Genomic DNA, 20,131 nt, shown 5'->3' on the forward strand with positions numbered 1-20,131 from the left:
GTTTTATCTTGCAAGGCCAAAAGCAGTTGTGTCAATAGATTGCATCTGTGTTTTTTGTGCCCCAGCCTAGATCTAAATCTCTCCTTTTGCCTATCAGCTAACACAATTTACTCAAACTTCCAAACACAGATCTTATCATAGATCTCTGACATCCTGTCCCAAGAAGTGGTCATGCTGCATCTCTTTTCTGCTTCTCTGTGCCAGTGTTTCCCAATCACTGCTGGCTGGGGAATTCTGGGAGTTGAAGTTCACACATTTTCAAGTTGCCATGGTTGGAAAACACTGGCATAAAGTTTTCCTGAGGTTTTGCTTTCTGTCCAAATGACATCTGAATAGGGCTCAATGTAGAGTGTATTTTAGGATGGCTAATTCTGGGATTCTTTATGTGACTGGCTCAACAACTCAGCAAGTGACATTAAAGCAACAATAAAGAGGATTGGCCCAGTATGATGGGGAAAAGGTTGGTGGAAGAAGCAAAAACTATGTTTGAAGACAGCTACATGGCAGGAAGTAGCATTGAGTTAGTGTCAGGCCTTTGTTGAATCTCCCATCTTGGTTCGTGAGTCACCCTGTAGATAGCATAGAAACAAATCTTCATAATGATCAATTCTGTGGACCTGCCAACATTTCCATCTTGTGTGAGGAGATGACAAGTAAGATTTGCTCCTTAAACACCAGTTCTCACCCTTCTATACAGCTGTTCTCAATTGGTGATCACCATTGGGACAAGAACTTCCATTGCTAAGCGAGGCGGTCATTAAGTGGGTTGTACCCAATTTTATGACCTTTATATTAGGGTTGTTAAGCGAATCACCATAGTTGTTAAGCGAATCATGCATTGATTGAGTGAATCAGGCTTCCACCATTGACTTTACTTATTGGAAGCCGACTTGGAAGGCCTCAAATGCTGATCATGTGACTCCAGGACTGTCAACCATCATAAATACATGTCAATTGCAAAATACTTTAATTTTAGTCATAAGATCATGGGGATGCTGCGAGGATCATAAGTGCAAGGATTGGTTGTGAGTCTCTTTTTTTTCAGTACCGTCATAACTTCAAAAGTTGCTAAATGAATGGTCGTAAATTGAGGACTACCTGTAATCCAAATTTGGTGCTCAAAGGGATCTGTATTACATGTATAAATCTTTCATAGTTTGAAATTCAGGTAAATATAATGAAAAGGGAGGGGATTCTAAAAACCTGAGACAGAAGCAGCAAAAATGGATGTCTTAATACCGTAATCTGCAACAAAGAAAATGTGAAATGTCAGGTTTCCTTTTCCAGGAAAAGTCAGTGGAATAAATTTGGAGGAAAATAGCACAGCAGTGAACTTTAAAAGAGCAGATTGATAAAGGTAAGAGAAAGCAAAAACATTTCAGTTGGCAGCAACCGCATGTAGGGAAAAGCCTGGCCAACGTCTTCTAAAAAGGTGGAAGTCTAACTGAAAATTTACCACTGCTTGTACTTATTTAAAGCATGTATACTTCGCTCTTTTGCTGGTGAGAAGATTAATAGAAACAGGGTAGTTCCTGCCTTTGTCTTGACAAGCCCCGAAAGATGTAACAGAAATGGAAAAGGTGATGAGGAATGAAAAAGGGCTGAAAATTCACTTTTAAATTGCATCAGTTTCTGATAATGACTACTTGTAATATTGGGAGAAGTTATTAGTGCTCATCTCATAAACAGCTATAATGGAAACCAGCAAAATTGCTGGTTTCTTTGCTGCCTGGTGACAGAGGGAGACGAATTGGAGCTCAGCGAAAGTGTTTGGCTTTTGAGCAGGGCTGTTGATGTCTGCCTCCCTTTGCGCAGCCTTGTAACATATTCTCGCATATTTAACTGGCCTAGAAGATGAAATATGCATGAAGAATTTGGTTATTGACTTTAAAGTGTAGCTGGAGGGACCTCTATTTTAGAAGTGAATTTAGCACGCAAGCACTGCCCTCAGATTCTGTTGAAATTTTCATGGTTGGCAGCAAAAGAAATAGATATCTGGGCATGCTCATCCATCTATTTAAACACGTCTCCCTCCAACTTTTATTCTCACAAGCTGCTAGGGGAAAAAAAAACACAACCCATAGTCTATTCTTCTAGCTTTAACAGCAGCTTTATCGTCAGATAAAAGCTGGTGAAGAAATGTTAAGGTGTGGAGAGAAACATTATCACCTTGCTTTAAAGTAAGTTTGGGTGAATAAAACAGGAGCAACGCAGATTACAAACCACATGGGTACATGCAGGCATGGCAGTTTACTTTGGCATCACCTTTTAAAAGCATGCAAACCCAAGCAAAAATAGGAAGCCTCTAAGTGAGTCAAACATCTGGCTCTGTACAGATTAGCATGACAAAAGAAATGCTCCACCTACTCACATACAGCCCAAATACTTATGTCTTGCTATTTTAAAAAAGCAAAAGATTTATAAAATCTGGAGAAAAAAAAAGCCAGAGAGAAGAAAACCTTTGTCTAGTCTTCAGTATCTCTTTTAGGTTACTGACCAGGGAAATGTAAAAGGAAACTTGAAGGAAGACCTAGTTAAGTTTTAAAGTTGTATATCCCTCCCCCCAAAGTAAGTTATAGGCAGTTCCTGAAATCACATCCATGTAGCAAACTCTTCCTTATGTAAATAGACAAAAACATCTTTTGATTAAGATTAGAGCAACATCTGACAGCTGTGGCTAGGGGGATCTTTGCACAGGTTCGCCTGGTGCACCAATTGCGACCCTACTTGGATCGGGAGGCTCCTCATGATCACTCATGCCCTTGTCACCTCACGGTTAGATTATTGCAACACGCTCTACATGGGGCTACCCTTGAAAAGTTCAGAGACTACAGTTGGTCCAGAACGCAGCTACGCGAGCTGTCGTGGGTGCACCTAGGTACACCCACATTACATCAATTCTCCGTGAGCTGCACTGGCTCCCTATTGGTCTCTGGTCACAATTCAAGGTGTTGGTTATTACCTTTAAAGCCCTACATGGCTCAGGGCCAGGGTATCTTCGAAACCGCCTTCTACTGCATAACTCCCAACGACCGGTAAGATCCCACAGAGTTGGTCTCCTCCGGGTCCCGCCAGCTAAACAATGCCGGCTGGTGGGCCCGCGGGGGAGGGCCTTCTTTGTGGCTGCCCCAGCTCTCTCGAACCAGGTACCTCCTGAAGTCTGGACCATCCCCACCCTATTGGCCTTCTGAAAAGCGGTGAAGACCTGGCTTTTCTGGCAGGCCTGGGGCTGTTGATCTCACTCTTGCGATCCGGCGACATCCAGCTATGAATGGTGTGAATGAGTTTTAATGTTTTTAATGTTTTCAATTCTTAAATGTTTTTTATAATGATTTTAAATGCATTGTGAGCCGCCCTGAGTCTTCGGAGAGGGGCGGCATACAAATTGAATAAATAAATAAATAAATAATAATAAATAATTATTCTTTGTCCTTTATTTTTAAAAAAGAGGAAATACACTGAGTCCCTTGTACATATGTACAGTTTTACAGTGGCAGTTTGATCTAAAATGCAGCTGCTAAGTAGAGAATGGGAAATGGGAAATATTCACTCCACTTGAAATGTGAAGTGAATTTCACATTCATTCCACATTTGGCAAAAATCCACATCTTGAAACTACAGGAGGAGTAGGAGATATTATAAAAGCCATGTTTTTTTTTTTTAAAAAAAAACTGGTTGCAGTACTGTAGTGCTACAACTGCAGTTTCCAGTTGATGCCACATTTGCTTTAAAATCAGATTTGCAGTTTGTAAATGTACAGAAGCCTGGATTTTTTTAAAACAGTACCAAAATAAATGTATAAATAACACTATTTTACTCAGTAATCTCTTGAGGGAAACAGTGTACATAGTTATCCCATCATTCTCTTGAGGATTTGCCCATTTATCAATTTCACATCTTGATTTAACCACACAGTTGAACAAATTGTAGTGGCTTGATTCACTTATATGTCCAGGCACCGGGACATCACTTCAAGGGCATCGTTGGGGTGATCCGGGGTGGAGATGTACAGCTGGGTGTCATCAGCGTACTGATGGTACTCCACCCCGAAACCACGGATGATCTCGCCCAGCGGCTTCACATAAATGTTGAACAGGAGAGGTGAGAGGACCGACCCTTGCGGCACCCCACATATGAGGGGCCTCGGGGTCGACCTCTGTCCCCCTGTCAACACGGACTGCGACCGGTCAGAGAGAAAGGAGGAGAACCACCGCAACACGGTGCCTCCCACCCCTAACTCTTCCAACCGGTGCAGCATGATACCATAGTCGATGGTATCAAAAGCCGCTGAGAGATCTAACAGGACCAGGACAGAGGAGCACCCCCTGTCCCGAGCCCTCCAGAGATCATCAACCAACGCGACCAATGCCGTTTCCGTGCTGTACCCGGGCCTGAAGCCCGACTGGAACGGATCCAGATACGTCGTTTCATCCAGGTGCTGGGGAAGCTGTTGCGCAACCACACTCTCAACAACCTTTGCCACAAAACGAAGGTTGGAGACCGGACGATAATTTACCAACATTGCCGGGTCCAGGGAAGGCTTCTTGAGGAGAGGCCTCACCACCGCCTCTTTCAAGGCGGCAGGAAAGACACCCTCACCCAGCGAAGCATTTATAATCCCCTGGAACCAGCCTCGTGTCACCTCCCGAGAAGCCAGCACTAACCAGGAGGGACACGGGTCCAATAAACAAGTGGTCGCGTTCAGTCTACCCAGAATCCTGTCCACGTCCTCAGGGGTCACAGGATCAAACTCATCCCAGATAACATTCTCAAGACCTGCCCCAGTCCCTCCCCCTGAGACTATCCAGTCGGAGTCCAGATCTTCCCGAATCTGAGCGATTTTGTCATACAGATATTGGACAAAATCCTCGGCTCTACCCTCCAAGGGGTCCTCCCGCGCTTCCTGGTGGAGCAGGGAGCGGGTCACCCTAAACAGGGCGGCCGGGCGATTATCTGATGACGCAATAAGAGCAGCAAAATAGCTACATTTTGCTGCTTTTATCGCCACTAGGTAATTCCTAATATGAGCTCTTACCAGTGTCCGGTCAGATTCAGAAAGACTGGCCCTCCAACTACTCTCTAGGCGTCTTTTCCGGCGCTTTAACTCCCTCAGCTCCTCAGTGAACCAAGGAGCTAAATGAGATCGGCGCCGGGTCAGAGGCCGCAAAGGCACGACCCGATCCAGAGCTCCAGCGGCCGCCCTATCCCAGGCGGCCACTAGGTCTCCAGTCGAGGCGTGTGCCAGAGCCTCAGGGAATGGCCCAAGCTCCATCTGGAACCTATCCGGTTCCATCAGGCGCCTGGGGCGGAACCATCTTACCGGCTCCGCCTCCCTGCGGCGGGGTGTAGCGGTTCGAAGGTCGAGACGAAGGAGAGAGTGATCAGACCATGACAAGGGCTCGGTGACTATATCCCCTATCTCGAGATCACTCAACCACTGTCCAGAGACAAAAACCAGATCCAGCGTGTTTCCCCCCGTGTGGGTAGGGCCATGAATTAACTGGGTCAGGTCCATGGCTGTCATGGAAGCCATGAACTCCCGAGCCACCTCAGATGCCTCACCAACGGACGGCAAGTTGAAATCCCCCATGACCATAAGCCTAGGGGTCTCAACCACCACCGTGGCGATGACACTGAGTAGCTCGGGCAGGGCTGCTGCCACATGGCAGGGAGCCAGGTATGTGATCAGCAAACCCATCTGAACCCCGTGGCCCCATTTCACAAGGAGGGATTCACAGCCGGCCGTCTGAGGAACAGTGGCCTCCCTCGGTCTCAGACCTTCGTTAATAATAACCGCTACCCCCCCGCCCCTACCCTGCAACCTCGGCTGATGGAATGCGCGGAAACCTGGTGGGCACATTTCAACAAGAGGGACCCCCCCTCTTTGCCCAACCAGGTTTCCGTAATACCTGCCAGGTCCGCTCCCCCCTCCTGAACAAGATCACAAATGAGGGGGGCTTTATTTACTACAGACCTGGCATTGCATAACATCAGACGGAGGCCAGGGCCCTGAGGATCTGCGCCACCTGGAAAACGAGTGGAGCTTTGGGGGCCGGAGCGCGCCACCGCTCGAAGACAGCGGGCGCGCGCTCCCCTAACATGATATGGCCCCCTGCTCCCGCCATATCTACCCCTCCCACCCACGGTACTGATGGTAAAAACCTTATCTGGATGAACTTTATCCATAGAATTATGGATATGGGCACGCATGCGTGTGACCCCACCGTACTCCCACCGCTTTTGGCACGCAATGGCAAGATTAGCCATCACTGACTTATAACGTTAAGACATAAACCATGGGTTAGAAACTGCTATAGCATCTTTTCACATTGCATTAATCCCAAACGAAATAACTACATTATAGCTCAATTCAATGTGTGAACTAGCCATTGGCAAGCACCTCCATCTGTATGAGACTAATTTTAGGATAGCTGTTAAAGTGATCAGCCTTATTCCTGGATATATTTTTTTTTACCTCCCAGTCAAATTTCATTTTTCACTTCATTCTAATTCCTCTTAACTCTGATGCATGAAACTGATAAATTCAAAGTACAAGTGCCTTAGCTTTGCCACTTTTTAGAAAATTCCCAGGTTTGATGTTCCCTGCTTTTAAAAGTAGTGTATATGGCAAGACATGAAGGCTGTGATTGAGTGAAAGAACTTTCATAACATAAGCTAGAGAGAAAATAGATTTTTGAGTGGGAAAATATTGTTAGGAGGCCTGGGTGAAGTGGAGTGCATTGTCTGCAATTGTTTTTGGTGAATAATAAGCCAGTGGATATCATAATCCAATAATAATGATTTTAAATTTATTACAGCCACCCACCCCAATGGGCAGCTTGCAAATACAATACTGTACTATAAAATGTATTTTAAAGTTTTAGGATGAAGAATGAACCAATATGGAAACTAAAAGATAATCTGTGTGATAAGAATGGTTAAAGAAATTGTACATTTATATATGCTTTATGAAAAATAAAAATAAAAAAAAACTTTTATAATAAAAAACCCAAATACAATACTGTACAATAAAACAGTTTCAGTGTTCTTTTAAACTTGGCAACTTCAAGATGTATAGACTTCAACTCCTAGAATTCTGGGAGTTGAAGTCCATACATTTTGAAGTTGAAAAACATTGGAATATACAACCTCACTGGCAGCCCAGATAAAAATAATCAAACACCACCAAACCAAGCCAAGCCAAGGGCCCTGCATACATATCACCTCAGGCCTGAAACCAACATCAGGTTTTAAATCCTTTTTGGTAATCTAAGAGTGCTGTCTGTGCACAATGTTTCTCAACCTCAGCAGCATTAAGATGTATGGATTTCAACTTCCCAGAATACCCATTGCTGTCTGGGGAATTCTGGGAGTTGAAGTCCACACATCTTAACATTGCCAAGATTGAGAAACACTGCCCTAGAGAATAAAGCCATACTAAACCATAAAAACACACACACTGGAGTTTTTAGGAAGATTGCTAACAGAAATGAAAAAGTCAAATCTTTTTTCCACTAATCTTTCCTTCCTTAAGAGAAAATGGATTTTAAATCTGTCTCTTTCACGACATTTGTCAAATCTGCAGAAATTAGCCTTATTTTAATTGCTCCATTCCATTTTCTGAAGGTCACCGCACAGAACCTGTGGGGTTTCTGGATATGGACTGGCTGAGACATGTTGATCTGATCTGGAAGTAGTATGCAATTCCTAGCAGAAAGTGACAAGAAGTGATATAGTAAGAGCAGTGACTCATTCAGAGACAAACTCCTGTAGCATATGGCCAGTTTTAGCCAACGGGAAGGCTATAATTATTTAATTGATTTATTTCACGGCATAGCACAGTTACCGGTTCAAATCCTTGCTAGTGATGATTAATAGGGATCTAAGGAGATGGTACTTATTTTGATTCATAGTACAATCCATTTTATGTCTTCCCAGAAGTAATTCTCATTTAATTCAGTGGAACTTTCTTCCAGGAAAATTCATATAGGATTGTACTTTTAATTAAAAGAAAGGCCAGCTACCTCTTTCTCATAGAAATCTTATCCCTCACATTTGCAACCTTATTTATTTATGCTCTTTTCTCCACCTCAGTCCAGAAAGAGGCTAAGCAATTTACAGATAATGAAAAACATAATAAAACAACAGGAGAAAACTCTAATAAATTATGATAATAATAGCCATGGTTTATAAACCCATTAATGTATCAGCTCGAACAGACCACCAGTAGCGCCATAACTCAATCCCAAAAGCCTTCACAAGAATTGGTTTTTATTAGCTTCTGGAAGGCCATGAAAAATTAGATTATTCCCTCAGGAGGCAAGCTACTTTTATAGGGTTGCTCCTATACATAAGCTCCTTTCCCACTGTACCTCCTGATAGGTGGGAATCTTAATGCTGCTGTTCCTTCATAAAAAGAATCATGCTTTAAATCAGTGTTTTCCAAAATTGGCAACTTTCAGTATGTGGACTTCAATTCCTAGATTTCCCCAGCCAGTATAGCTTTCTCAGGGAAGAGGAGACATGTTGGGCACTGAAGCCACATCATAGAGAGTGAATCTAGGAATTCACTGGATAACCCGTAGCTGGGGAATTCTGAGAGCTGAAGTCCACAGTTTTTGAAAAACACTGTCTTAAATCATAAAAAGGCAGCTTTTCAGAACAGATTGGAAATTCCTGGATTCACTCTCTCTGATGTTCATGGAGATTTTCAGTCATCCAGGTCAAGGTTGTCCCAAAGATGCTTTTTCAAGAGGCAAGTGGACTTTCTTTTTCTTTGAAGACGTTTCACTTCTCATCCAAGAAGCTTCTTCAGCTCTGACTGGAAGGTGGGGAATAGAAGGATTTATATTCCTTGCAGACAGCTGGTCATTTGCATTTTTTTTAGAGAGCCGTAGAGGCCACTTAGAGGTTTATCTGTGTCTTCAGGGTCACCTGAGTAGTGCAAATGGATGTAGAGCCTTCTTGGAACTGCTGAAAGGACTATGTTGTGGAGCTGTGCTTTCTGCAGGATGTTTTCTGCCCTGTGTCTCTTCACTGTGGAACACAGGCACAGAGGCGGTTGGGGATGCTTTTGTGTTGTCTGCAAATGGTTCCTATAGTCTGCAATTTTTCTAGAAATCCATTCATACTCCTGCACTATTCGAAGGGCGTTCATCCCAAAATGCATAGCTAGTTGCAGACAACACAGACCTCATCTCCAATGGCCCGTGCCTGTGTTCAGTAGTTGAAGAGACACAGGGCAGAATACACCTGCAGAAAGCACAACTCCACAACACAGTCCTTTCAGTCCTTCGTTTTCCTTTGAAGAAAGTCCACCTTTGGGACAACATTCTCTATGATGTGGCCAACATGTCCCCTCCTCCCTGAGAAAGCCGGCGGGAGGCAGTGCACAGCATTAGCAGCTCAGCTGCTGGGGAAGGGGCTTCCCCAGAGCAAATAGGCTGGGTTAAATATGCAAGTCAGAGGTTCTCCAATCCTGCTTTAATGTTTGCAGACATTGAACAGCTAAGTCTTAAGGTGAGGTGATGAACAAAATTGACTTGTTGAATGTTGACAGTGTCACCCAGCTTCTGAAGAACTCTTAGCAGGAGAGATCAAGATAAGAACTTCGTCAGGCCTGGAAGCCATCTTTTGCATTGGGCCTTCAGGCCTGCCACGTTTACTACTGTGGGAAATTGGGAGGGGGGATTGTATGGAGCATGGTGATATATAGTCAAAATAACATTCCTTTCTCAGAGAGTTAAGGACATCTTGCCCTGCACCTGGAGGGCTGGAACTGGGAGGCATCTCCAGTTGGGACGGTGTAGTGATTGGACCATGTGATGGACATGTGGGAGCTGGGCAGGGACTTGGACTTTCCTTTGGGTGGGGAAAACCTGGAAACTTTCAGATTCGGGTTTTTTCCCAGATGTGCCAATATGACATCTCTAATAAAATGGAACTTTGAGGAACTTCTAGTCTCGGAGTCTTCTTTCGTTGGGGGTGTTACTTGCAACCATGACAAACTTACACATGGAACAATGTTTCTTTCTTTAAAATTTATGAAGCTGCAGGAAAATGTAGAATTGGGGTACATGGCCAGAATTCATACCTGTTCAGGGCTCTGATGAACCAGGCAAGGGAGCCATGTTACATGCAGGAGAAGAAGCTGGGAGAACTTGCTTTGTGAGCTCAAGATATACAGCCCATAAGAATTTTGTTCCCGCAGCCTTGCTAAGAATCCAAGACCCTGACATCTGAATTCTTCCCAACATGTTTTAATATCTTGTTATTTCTAAACTGGAGTTCCACCTCCTCTGACAGCTCAGATGTTGCCCCTGTGAAGGACATACCATTTTAAAAAGCACTGCAAGGTACCATGTGAGATTCTTCGTGTGTGATTTTTAAATGCTTGCAACCTTGTTCTTCTAGCCTATGTTTTTTGTCTGCTTCCCTTGGTGGAATTGTTTCTATCATAACCTGTTTGGCTTGCTTATTCCTTCTGTGCATTTCTAAATATAAATCCAAGTGCTGAAACTCAAGATGGGAGAAGCAAGTAAGTACTGTATATTGATAAGTCCATAGAGACAGAGATAGATAGATGGATTTCTCCTTGTGTGTTGACATAAGTTTTGCCAATTTATCACTCACCAGTCTGCCTCTCTAGGTATTGATTGATCTCACTAGCAAAATATTAAAAGAACTGACTTCTAATTACCAGAGACGGTGACAGGGAGATGAATTTGATTAGCTGATTTCTTATGTAGCTCAGAATGCTGGGATCTTTGCTGTAGGTAGCGACATGGGTGAAGAATGAGGATCTTGCATGAAGTTCCAGTTAAACCGCTTTATTGCTCACGTCTATACATAACAATCGATTCAGCTGACAGCACTAAATTAGCGCTAGATAAGTTAATGGAATTCAAGAGGGGCTGGACTTGAAATTGATATCCCTTCTGCGCATGTCCAAGATGGCTGCTCTCAGCTGAGCAGCGGCGATGCTGGGGGGAATATTCCCGGCTTTTGGGGGTTTCGGGGGCCAGACCAGCTAGTTATGCCCCATGCCTGGTGAGGGGAGCTTCCCACGGTCTTCCAAGGTCTCTTCTAATATCTTGAGAGCTTGTTGCTCTCCAGGATGCAACGGCCAGGACGAGGGCGGAGGCGGTTATGCTGCGGCTTTGCAGCCGGGTGAGAGCGGCCTCGGCATCTCCCTGCGACTGCCGGGCTGGCGGAACGGCAGTGACGGCGTCGGCGATGCTGCCCCTCGTTGGCGCTCCAGGGGAATCCGTGAGGATGGCAGGAGTTCCTGCGAGACTCAGCGGTGGATGGAGACGACTTCGGAGGGCTGGCGACGTTGATGTTGGCACTGGCTGCAACGCAGGGATGAGCGGCTGCGGGGGAAGACATCAGAGGGCAAAGAGGGACAGGAGGCCTGTATTGGGAGAGCGAGGGGCACTCTGACCATTATACCAACTATGCTACCAACGTTGTTTTTGGGACTGCCTGTTGCAGCCATGGGGGGGTGTGACCCACTTGGAGAGGGCCCACCCCTGGTCGTTCCAGAGGCTCTCCCCCCTCTCTCATGTGGATGGGGGTGAGCTAGAGGCATTGTTGATGCCATTGGCCGTGAAAGATCTCTGGCCAGGTTTTCTGTGCCTCGTGTGGTCTATTAGCCTCTGTGAGGCTATTTATCATCTGGAGGTGGCCTCTGGACAATGTGACATCTGCCTCCCATGGACTTTTTTATGGCCTCCTGATTCGCCTAAGGTGCAGCCACCGGAGTCTCTTCCTGGCCCGTGGTCATGTAGACTGGTGGTTGTCATTAATGCCTCCCAATTGTAGAGGGATATACCCTGGATTTCAAGTCTGGTATGAGGTCGGACGATGACTGTGGTTCCTGGCCCTTCCCAGCTTTCGTGAGAGGGTGGCTGGTGTCAACATCTGGCCCCAAAATGGCTTAAGACTCCATCCACTGCTGCGAGAGAGCAGTGGAGTTTATTGACTTGGACCTGACTGGATATCCCTTTTCCGGAATTTGGACCAACTCGATTAACCCCCTGGCCGTGGGCTTCCCCCGATTATTTAGATGTATTCGCCAGCAGAGCTTCTTATTCTGCGAGATTCCCCCCTCTTGCAGGTGTGGTCCTCCACTCTATCGAGGGCCTACGTTTATGATGGGCTTTGGCACCCCGAGAGGTGGCATGTTGCAAAAAGGGGATTGAGGGGTTTTCTGAGGAAATTTTTAGATAGATTTTTAAGGTGTTCTAGGGGGCGGGAGGGTTGTGTGGGTTTGGGGCCTAGCCCACGGGGGGAGGGGTCTGGCCCAGCTGCCAGTCGGGCCACGGAGGGTGTGGATTCCGGGGGTAAGGGGGGCATTAGATTTCATTCTGCTGAGAGCTTTTCCATCAATATGCTGAGTAGGAGGGGCAGATATGGCGGGAGCAGGGGGCCATATCATGTGGTGGGGGTGCGCACTCACTATCTCCGAGTGGTGGCACGCCCCGGTCCCCATAGCCCTTCTCGTTCCCCAGGCTGTTCAGACTCTCAGAGCCCGAGCCTTCGGCTGTTGCTGTGCAATGCCAGGTCCGTGGTAAATAAAGCCCCCCTCATTTGCGATCTTATTCAGGAGTGGGGAGCGGACCTGGCAGGTATTACGGAGACCTGGTTGGGTCAGGAGGGGGGAGTTCCCCTCGTAGATATCTGCCCACCAGGCTTCCGTGCATTCCACCAGCCGAGAGCTCAGGGCAGGGGCGGGGTGGTGGTGGTTATTATAAAGGAAGGTCTTGATCCGAGGGAGACCACTGTTCCATAGATAGCCGGATGTGAGTCCCTTCTTGTGAAGTGGGGCCGTGGAGTGCAGATGGGCTTGTTGATCATGTACCTGGCTCCCTGCCACCTGGCGACGGCCCTGCCTGAGCTGCTCAATGTCATAGCCGAGGTGACGGCTGATACCCCCAGACTTTTGGTCATGGGGGATTTCAACCTGCCATCCATTGGTGAAACGTCTGAGGTGGCTCAGGAGTTCATGGCTTCCATGATGGCCATGGACCTGACTCAGTTAATTCATGGCCCCACTCAACTCTGGACTTAGTTTTTATCTCTGGTCAGTGGTTGAGTGGCCTTGATACAGGGGATATAGTCATCGAACCCTTGTCATGGTCTGACCACTCGCTCCTTCGACTTGACTTTATAACCGCTACACCGCGCCACAGGGAAGCGGGACCAACTAGGTAGTTCCACCTCAGGCGCCTGATGGATCCTCATAGGTTCCAGATGGAGCTTGGGCCATTTCCTGAGACTCTGGCTCATGACTCGGCTGAAGACCCGGTGGCTGCCTGGGACAGTGCGGCCGCCGGGGCTTTGGACTGCGTCGTGCCTTTGCGGCCTCTGACCCGGCACCGAACTCACCTAGCTCTTTGGTTCTCCGAGGAGCTGAGGGAGATAAAGCGCCGGAAAAGACACCTGGAGAGCGGTTGGAGGACCAGCCATTCCGAATCCGACCGAACACTGATGAGGTTTCATATTAAGACCTACCTAGTGGCGATAAAAGCAGCAAAATCTAGCTATTTTGCCGCCCTTATTGTGTCATCAGATAATCGCCCAGCTACCCTGTTTAGGGTAACCCGCTTCCTCCTCCATCTGGGAGCACAGGATGATCCCTTGCAGGGTCGAGCTGAGGATTTTGTGCAGTATCTGTATGACAAGATCGCTCAGATTTGGGAAGGCCTAGCCTCTGACTAGGTAAGTCCGGACGGGGTGATTGAGGCAGGTCTTGAGAGTGTTATCTGGGAGGAGTTTGCTCCTGTGGCTCCTGAGGACCTGGACAGGATTCTGGGACGGCTGAACGCGACCACATGTTTATTGGACCCGTGTCCCTCCTGGTTGGTGCTGGCTTCCCGGGAGGTTACACGAGGCTGGCTCCAGAGGATTATTAATGCTTCTTTGAGCGAGGGTGTCCTACCGGCCACCTTGAAAGAAGCGGTGGTGAGGCCCCTCCTCAAGAAGCCCTCTCTGGATCCGGCTGGATATCGTCCAGTATCCAACTTTCGTTTTATTGCGAAGGTTGTTGAGAGTGTGGTGGCGCAGCAGCTTCCACAGTACCTGGATGAAGCTGTCTATTTAGATCCGCTCCAGTCCGGCTTCAAGCCTGGGCACAGCACGAAAACGGCATTGGTTGCATTGGTGGATGATCTCTGGAGGGCTTGGGATAGGGGTTGTTCCTCTATCCTGGTCCTGTTAGATCTCTCAGCGGCTTTTGATACCATCGGCCATGGTATCATGTTGCACTGGTTGGAGGGGTTGGGGGTGGGGGGCACCTTCTGTTCAACATTTATGTAAAGCCGCTGGGTGAGATCATCCGTGGCTTTGGGGTGGAGTTCCATCAGTACGCTGATGACACTCAGCTGTACATCTCCACCCCAGGCCACCCCAACGATGCCCTTGAAGTGATGTCCCGGTGCCTGGAGGCCGTGCGGGCCTGGATGGGGAGAAACAGGCTCAAGCTCAACCCTTCCAAGACCGAGTGACTGTGGCTTCTGGCATCCCAATATAGCCAGCTGGTGCCATCGCTGGTTATTGGGGGCGAATCACTGGCCCCCACGGAGAGGTTCGCAACTTGGGCGTCCTCCTGGATGCACGGCTGTCTTTAGAAGAGCATATGACGGCCGTGGCCAGGGGGGCTTTTTATCAGGTCCGCCTGATACGCCAGTTGCCTCCCTTTCTGGATCGGGACTCCCTACACACGGTCACTCAGGCACTCATCATTTCCCGCCTGGACTACTACAATGTTCTCTACATGGGGCTCCCCTTGGGGTGCACCCGGAGGCTCCAGTTGGTCCAGAATGCGGCCGTGCGGGGGATTATGGGAACGACGGGGCGCTCCCATGTGACACCTCTCCTGCACGAGCTGCACTGGCTTCCGGTGGTCTTCCGGGTGCGCTTCAAGGTGTTGGTGACCACCTTTAAAGCGCTCCATGGCTTAGGGCTGGGGTATCTATGAGACCACCTTCTGCCACCAATAGCCTCCCACCGGCCAATTCGCTCGCACAGAGAGCGCCTCCTCAGGGTGCCGTCGGCCAGACAATGTAGGCTGGCGACCCCCAGGGGGAGAGCCTTCTCTGTGGCGGCACCTGCCCTCTGGAACAACCTACCCCCAGAGATAACGCACAATACGAGACCTCTGGACTTTTCGTCGGGCCCTGAAAACACATCTATTTCATCTGGCTGGGCTGGCTTGATCCCATCCTTTCGGTTTTAATTTGAAATTGGTTTTAACTGGGTTGTTTTAAATTGTGGGCCGAAATTATTTAATGTCTTTTAAACTGTTTTTTTAAATTTTATATGTTATGTTTTATCTCGGCTGTTCACTGCCCTGAGTCCTGTTGGAGAAGGGCGGTATAAAAATCAAATAAAAGAAATAAAAGAAATAAAAGAAAGAAAGAAAGAAAGAAAGAAAGAAAGAAAGAAATAAATAAATAAATAAATAAATAAATAAATAAATAAATAAATAATAACTAACTAACTAACTAACTAACTAACTTGTGGGAACATAACGACTCTAGGTTGATTCCTCTCTTGACTCCGGTCCCAGGCTCTGCCTCTCCTTCTCCTGCTACAGAAAAAGCTGTGTTAGATCAGACCAAAGATCTAGGAATCTAGCATTCTGTTCCCACAATAATCAGTGGTGTCTGGAAAATCTGCAAGCAGAATATGTGGCCAGTGGCTCATCTTTCTGCTGATGACCTTCAACTACAATCTCTTAAGAACCATGCACTGTTGGATGAGATATTTAGCCTTGGAGATGACAAGCCATTGATGAGACCTATCTTCTCACCCCGGTTGCTATATAGCTCTAAGCATGCCCCATTGACCACAGTGGGACGTCTAACTAAGCATTCATAGCTGCAACATTAATCACAAAGCAATAAACTGGTTGGTTTGGTCCTTTTGCTTAATTGAGCGTGTAGAACCATAGGCAGGTTTTATAACAGATGAACAAGCATTGTCTTAAACGGATAACAGGTATATAAATCTTGATTTTTTTTTCCTCAGAGATTTTGGCATTTCTGAAGTCCATCTAGCAAGAACTGGTGCTCTTTAGTGGTGTTGCACTCTTGCTTGAGCAGGAGGTTGGACTAGAAGACCTCCAAGGTCCCTTCCAACTCTGACATTCTATGTTCGATGAATTTTCTGATAATATAAGAAATGGCGGCTGTTGGGAATGAAAGGAGCTAACGTCTGATACTTCTGGAGCAGGGGTCTCCAACCTTGGACACTTTAAGACTTGTGGCTTCAACTCCCGGAATTCCCCATCCAGCATTCTTAAGTCCACAAGTCTTAAAGTGCCCAAGGTTGGAGACCCCTGTTCTTGAGGATAAGATTGGAGAAAGATGCCATATATTTTCCAGGCATTCTAACTCCCTGAGCATTAATATATTCTCCGGAGTCTAGCAAAATCTTTTCTTTATCTTTTTTCTCTTTTACAGCATACATGTGTATTTGTTAAAGCCACATTTAAGACATTTGCTAACTCAGAGCTCTTTAAGCAGACATCCTACGCTTTGTGTAAACTAACCATTTCTTTCTTTCTTTCTTTTTTTTTTTCTTTTTTCTTTCCTGCAGGGGAATTGGAAAGCAGGGACTTCAGTGCTTAGGTAAGACCTTTCTTTTGACAATGCCCTTGGCATGGTGCTTTTTTCCCCATTAGAGTGCCACATGGTGTGAAAGCACAATCAAGCCTATGGAGCAGAGCAGCAGGGTTATTGGATGGGAAAGAGAGGATGTGGGCGCTGCAGCCACGCCCCTTTCTCCTTGAATCCCAAAAGCATGGGGCCGTTATTAATGAGGAGCGTGCCATGCACAGGCTCAGAGGCTCTCCTGGTCAGCTTGGTAGGCTAACAGCTTGCTCTTGATTAAAAGAGGGTTTGTAAGCAGGAATTGTAATTTTTGGAAATGACAGCCTTGTATCGGGGGTTTGCATCTTAACAGATACAAGTTACCAGAGAAAAGAGAACAAGAAACAAACAAACAACCTGAAAAGGTTCTCTTGTTTGAGTAGAAAAGACCACCACAAACTCTGAGAAGGATAAGAGGCAATGGTTTGGTTAATTCTTGGTTTTGGGACTTACCTGCATGCTGGCTGGAGAATTCTGGGAGTTGAAGTCCAGATATTTTAAAGTTGCCAAAGTTGAGAAATATTGGTATATACTGTATATTAAATTAAGATCTTATTCAGAGATAGCTGGGACTGAGGAGTGCTAGATGCTGATGGCAAGGAAGAGCAAAGGCTGTGGGGGCAGGGGCAGGTTGCCTCCAATTTCCCCAATTCCCATTTTAATCAAGCAATTTTTGCACACACAGAAGAGTCCCTGATCCAGTTTTATTGTTTCTCTGAACTACATTCCTTTGGGCTATTTTAGGACTCTGAAATGTCTCTTTCATTCTTGTATATTTTAGATACACATCTATATCCCACACTACCCTCATGCCTGACTTTTCTGTCGAAATCTACCTTTGTTTTTTCACGCGTCCTGTTGGCTTGTGGTCCCTTTGTATTCATATACATGTGGTCATGTATTCCTGTTAATAACATTTTGTTATTTATTTATTTGTATTTCATATTTGTAAACCACCCATTTCCCTGATGCATATTTGCTCATTTACTGTTCTTTTTTTTTTTTTATCGTCAATGGAGATTGTCAGTCATACAGGTCATAGTTATTCCAAAGGTGCTTTTTCTTGTCTTTGAAGACGTTTTGCTTCTCATCCAAGAAGCTTCTTCAGCTCTGACTGGAAGGTGGGCAATAGAAGGATTTATGTTCCTTGTAGACAACTGGTCATTTGCATTCTTTTAGAGAGTCGTTGAGGCCACTTGGAGGTTTATGTGTGTTCTCAGGGTCACCTGAGTAGTGCAAATGGGTGTGGATTTTTGGAACTGTTGAAAGGACTGTGTCGTAATCTGGAATAGATAGCGTCATATACCTCCCTCTCTGTTGAGAAAGGGCTATTGAATTTTAACATAGATGGCCTCTTTGACTCCTCTTTCAAACCAGCAGTCCTCTCTGTCCAAAATGTGCAGTTTGTTGTCTTCGAAAAAATGGCCTTTGTTTTTTAAATGCAGATGGACTGCTGAATTTTGTCCTGATGGGTTTGTTCTCCTGGGTTGTGCTATGCGCTTATGAAGTAGTTGTTTTGTTTCCCCAATGTACAGATCTGCACACGGCTCACTGTTTGGTACTGCACATATCACGTTGCTCAGTTTGTGTCTGTGTTTGGGTCCACTCCAAGCATAAAACACTTTTTTACTTTTATATTTAATTTGTTTCACTTATTTCATTCACTCTTTGTTCATTTACAGGGGCTGTTTTATCCCACCAAGACTAGCAATTAATAAAGCCTGCCCAATGCATGCTGTTTGGAGATAACGGGAATGTATCTGGAGAATTTAGGAAAGTTTAATCTTTTGCATATATCAATTGCTGCCACTCCAGCAATCTACTTTTAACATATTTCATGCAGCCCCTTTTCACCCCAAAAGGCCATTGATAGTAGAATAAATTGTCCAACTGTGATACACACTTTTTCATGCCCTATTTTCACACTATGTACAAGGTAACCATCCAGATGCAGTGTGGATGAATATATCAATATGTGGATTGGTCTTGTGTAACTAGCTACCCTGTACCTATTTTCCCTTGGCCAATATGTGTGACCACTTCTCCTACTGAATTTCGGTGTGCAGTTAGAGGAGGCAGAGACTCTGCATGGTCTCCATCAGAGAATAAAACTGGAAGGGGATGCAGTACTATAACTAGTTAGATGGTTTAGTTAGGCATTGATATTTAGGTACATGCTGGAACATTAGGTACATGCTGGAACAAGTTAGACTCATGTGACTAGTGCTAGAATAGAAGAATAAGAATAATGAGAGAAATGAAATTTGATTGGCAGGAAAAGATCCTGGAATAGGGCTGATAACTTTTAACAGCTATCCCAAGACAAGCCTATATGGATGGAGGTCCCTGCCAAGCAAGTAATGGTTAGATTCACGGATAGAATTGAATTGAGCTATAATGTAGTTATTTGGTTTGGGATTAATGCCGCAGGGATCGGTCCTCTCGCCCCTTCTGTTCAACATTTATATGAAGCCACTGGGCGAGATCATCCGTGGCTTCGGGGTGAAATACCATCAGTACGCTGATGACACCCAGCTGTACATCTCCACCCCAGGCCACCCCAACAATACCCTTGAAGTGATGTCTCAGTGCCTGGAGGCTGTGCGGATCTGGATGGGGAGGAACAGGCTCAAGCTCAACCCTTCCAAGACTGAGTGGCTGTGGCTCCCGGCATCCCGATATAGTCAGTTGACTCCATCACTGACTATTGGGGGCGAGTCCTTGGCCCCCACAGAAGGGGCTCGCAATCTGGGAGTCCTCCTGGATATGCAGCTGTCCTTGGAGGAACATCTGACGGCTGTAACCAGGGGGACCTTTTATCAGGTTCGCCTGATTCGCCAGTTGCGGCCCTTTCTTGATCGGGATTCCCTCTGCACAATCACGCCCTCGTCACCTCTCGCCTTGACTACTGCAATGCTCTCTACATGGGGCTCCCCTTGAGGGGCACCCGGAACGCAGGTCCAGAACGCAGCAGCGCGGGTAGTGATGGGAGCAGCATGGCGCTCCCATGTAACACCGCTCCTGCGCGAGCTGCACTGACTCCCGGTGGTCTTCCGGGTGTGCTTCAAGGTGTTGGTTATCACCTTTAAAGCGCTCCATGGCATAGGACCTAGCTATCTTCGAGACCGCCTGCTGCTACTGACGACCTCCCAGCGACCCGTGCGCTCCCACAGAGAGGGCCTCTCAGGGTACCATCAGCCAAACAATGTAGGCTCGTGACCCCCAGGGGGAGAGCCTTCTCTGTGGGGGCACCTACCCTCTGGAATCAGCTGCCCCCAGAGATAAGGAGAATCCAAGACCTCAGTGCTTTCTGCCGTGCCCTTAAAACCCACTTTTTCCAGCAAGCCGGGCTGGCTTAGGAAGAAATTTTTTAAATTTTTAAATGTTTAATTGGTTTGTGGTTTTTTAAATTTTGGGCCAAATTTATATAGATTTTAATTGTTTTTAATATTTGTATTTCATGTTTTTAATTCTGG

The 20,131-nt window shown here is 46.2% G+C and overlaps 1 protein-coding gene across 1 annotated transcript in view; it reads left to right on the plus strand.

Annotated features, from left to right (window-relative positions):
* The window catches only part of PRKCG (protein kinase C gamma), a 57,624-nt gene that overhangs the window by 3,922 nt on the left and 33,571 nt on the right, over window positions 1-20,131 (plus strand). The window contains exon 2 of the mRNA XM_034419447.3: window positions 16,603-16,634. Coding sequence (XP_034275338.1) covers window positions 16,603-16,634 — 32 coding nt within the window. The remainder of the gene's footprint in view (window positions 1-16,602; window positions 16,635-20,131) is intronic.

This window comes from Pantherophis guttatus, chromosome 4 (assembly GCF_059756535.1).
Source record: "Pantherophis guttatus breed Tessera chromosome 4, ASM5975653v1, whole genome shotgun sequence".
NCBI classification, from domain to species: domain Eukaryota; kingdom Metazoa; phylum Chordata; class Lepidosauria; order Squamata; family Colubridae; genus Pantherophis; species Pantherophis guttatus.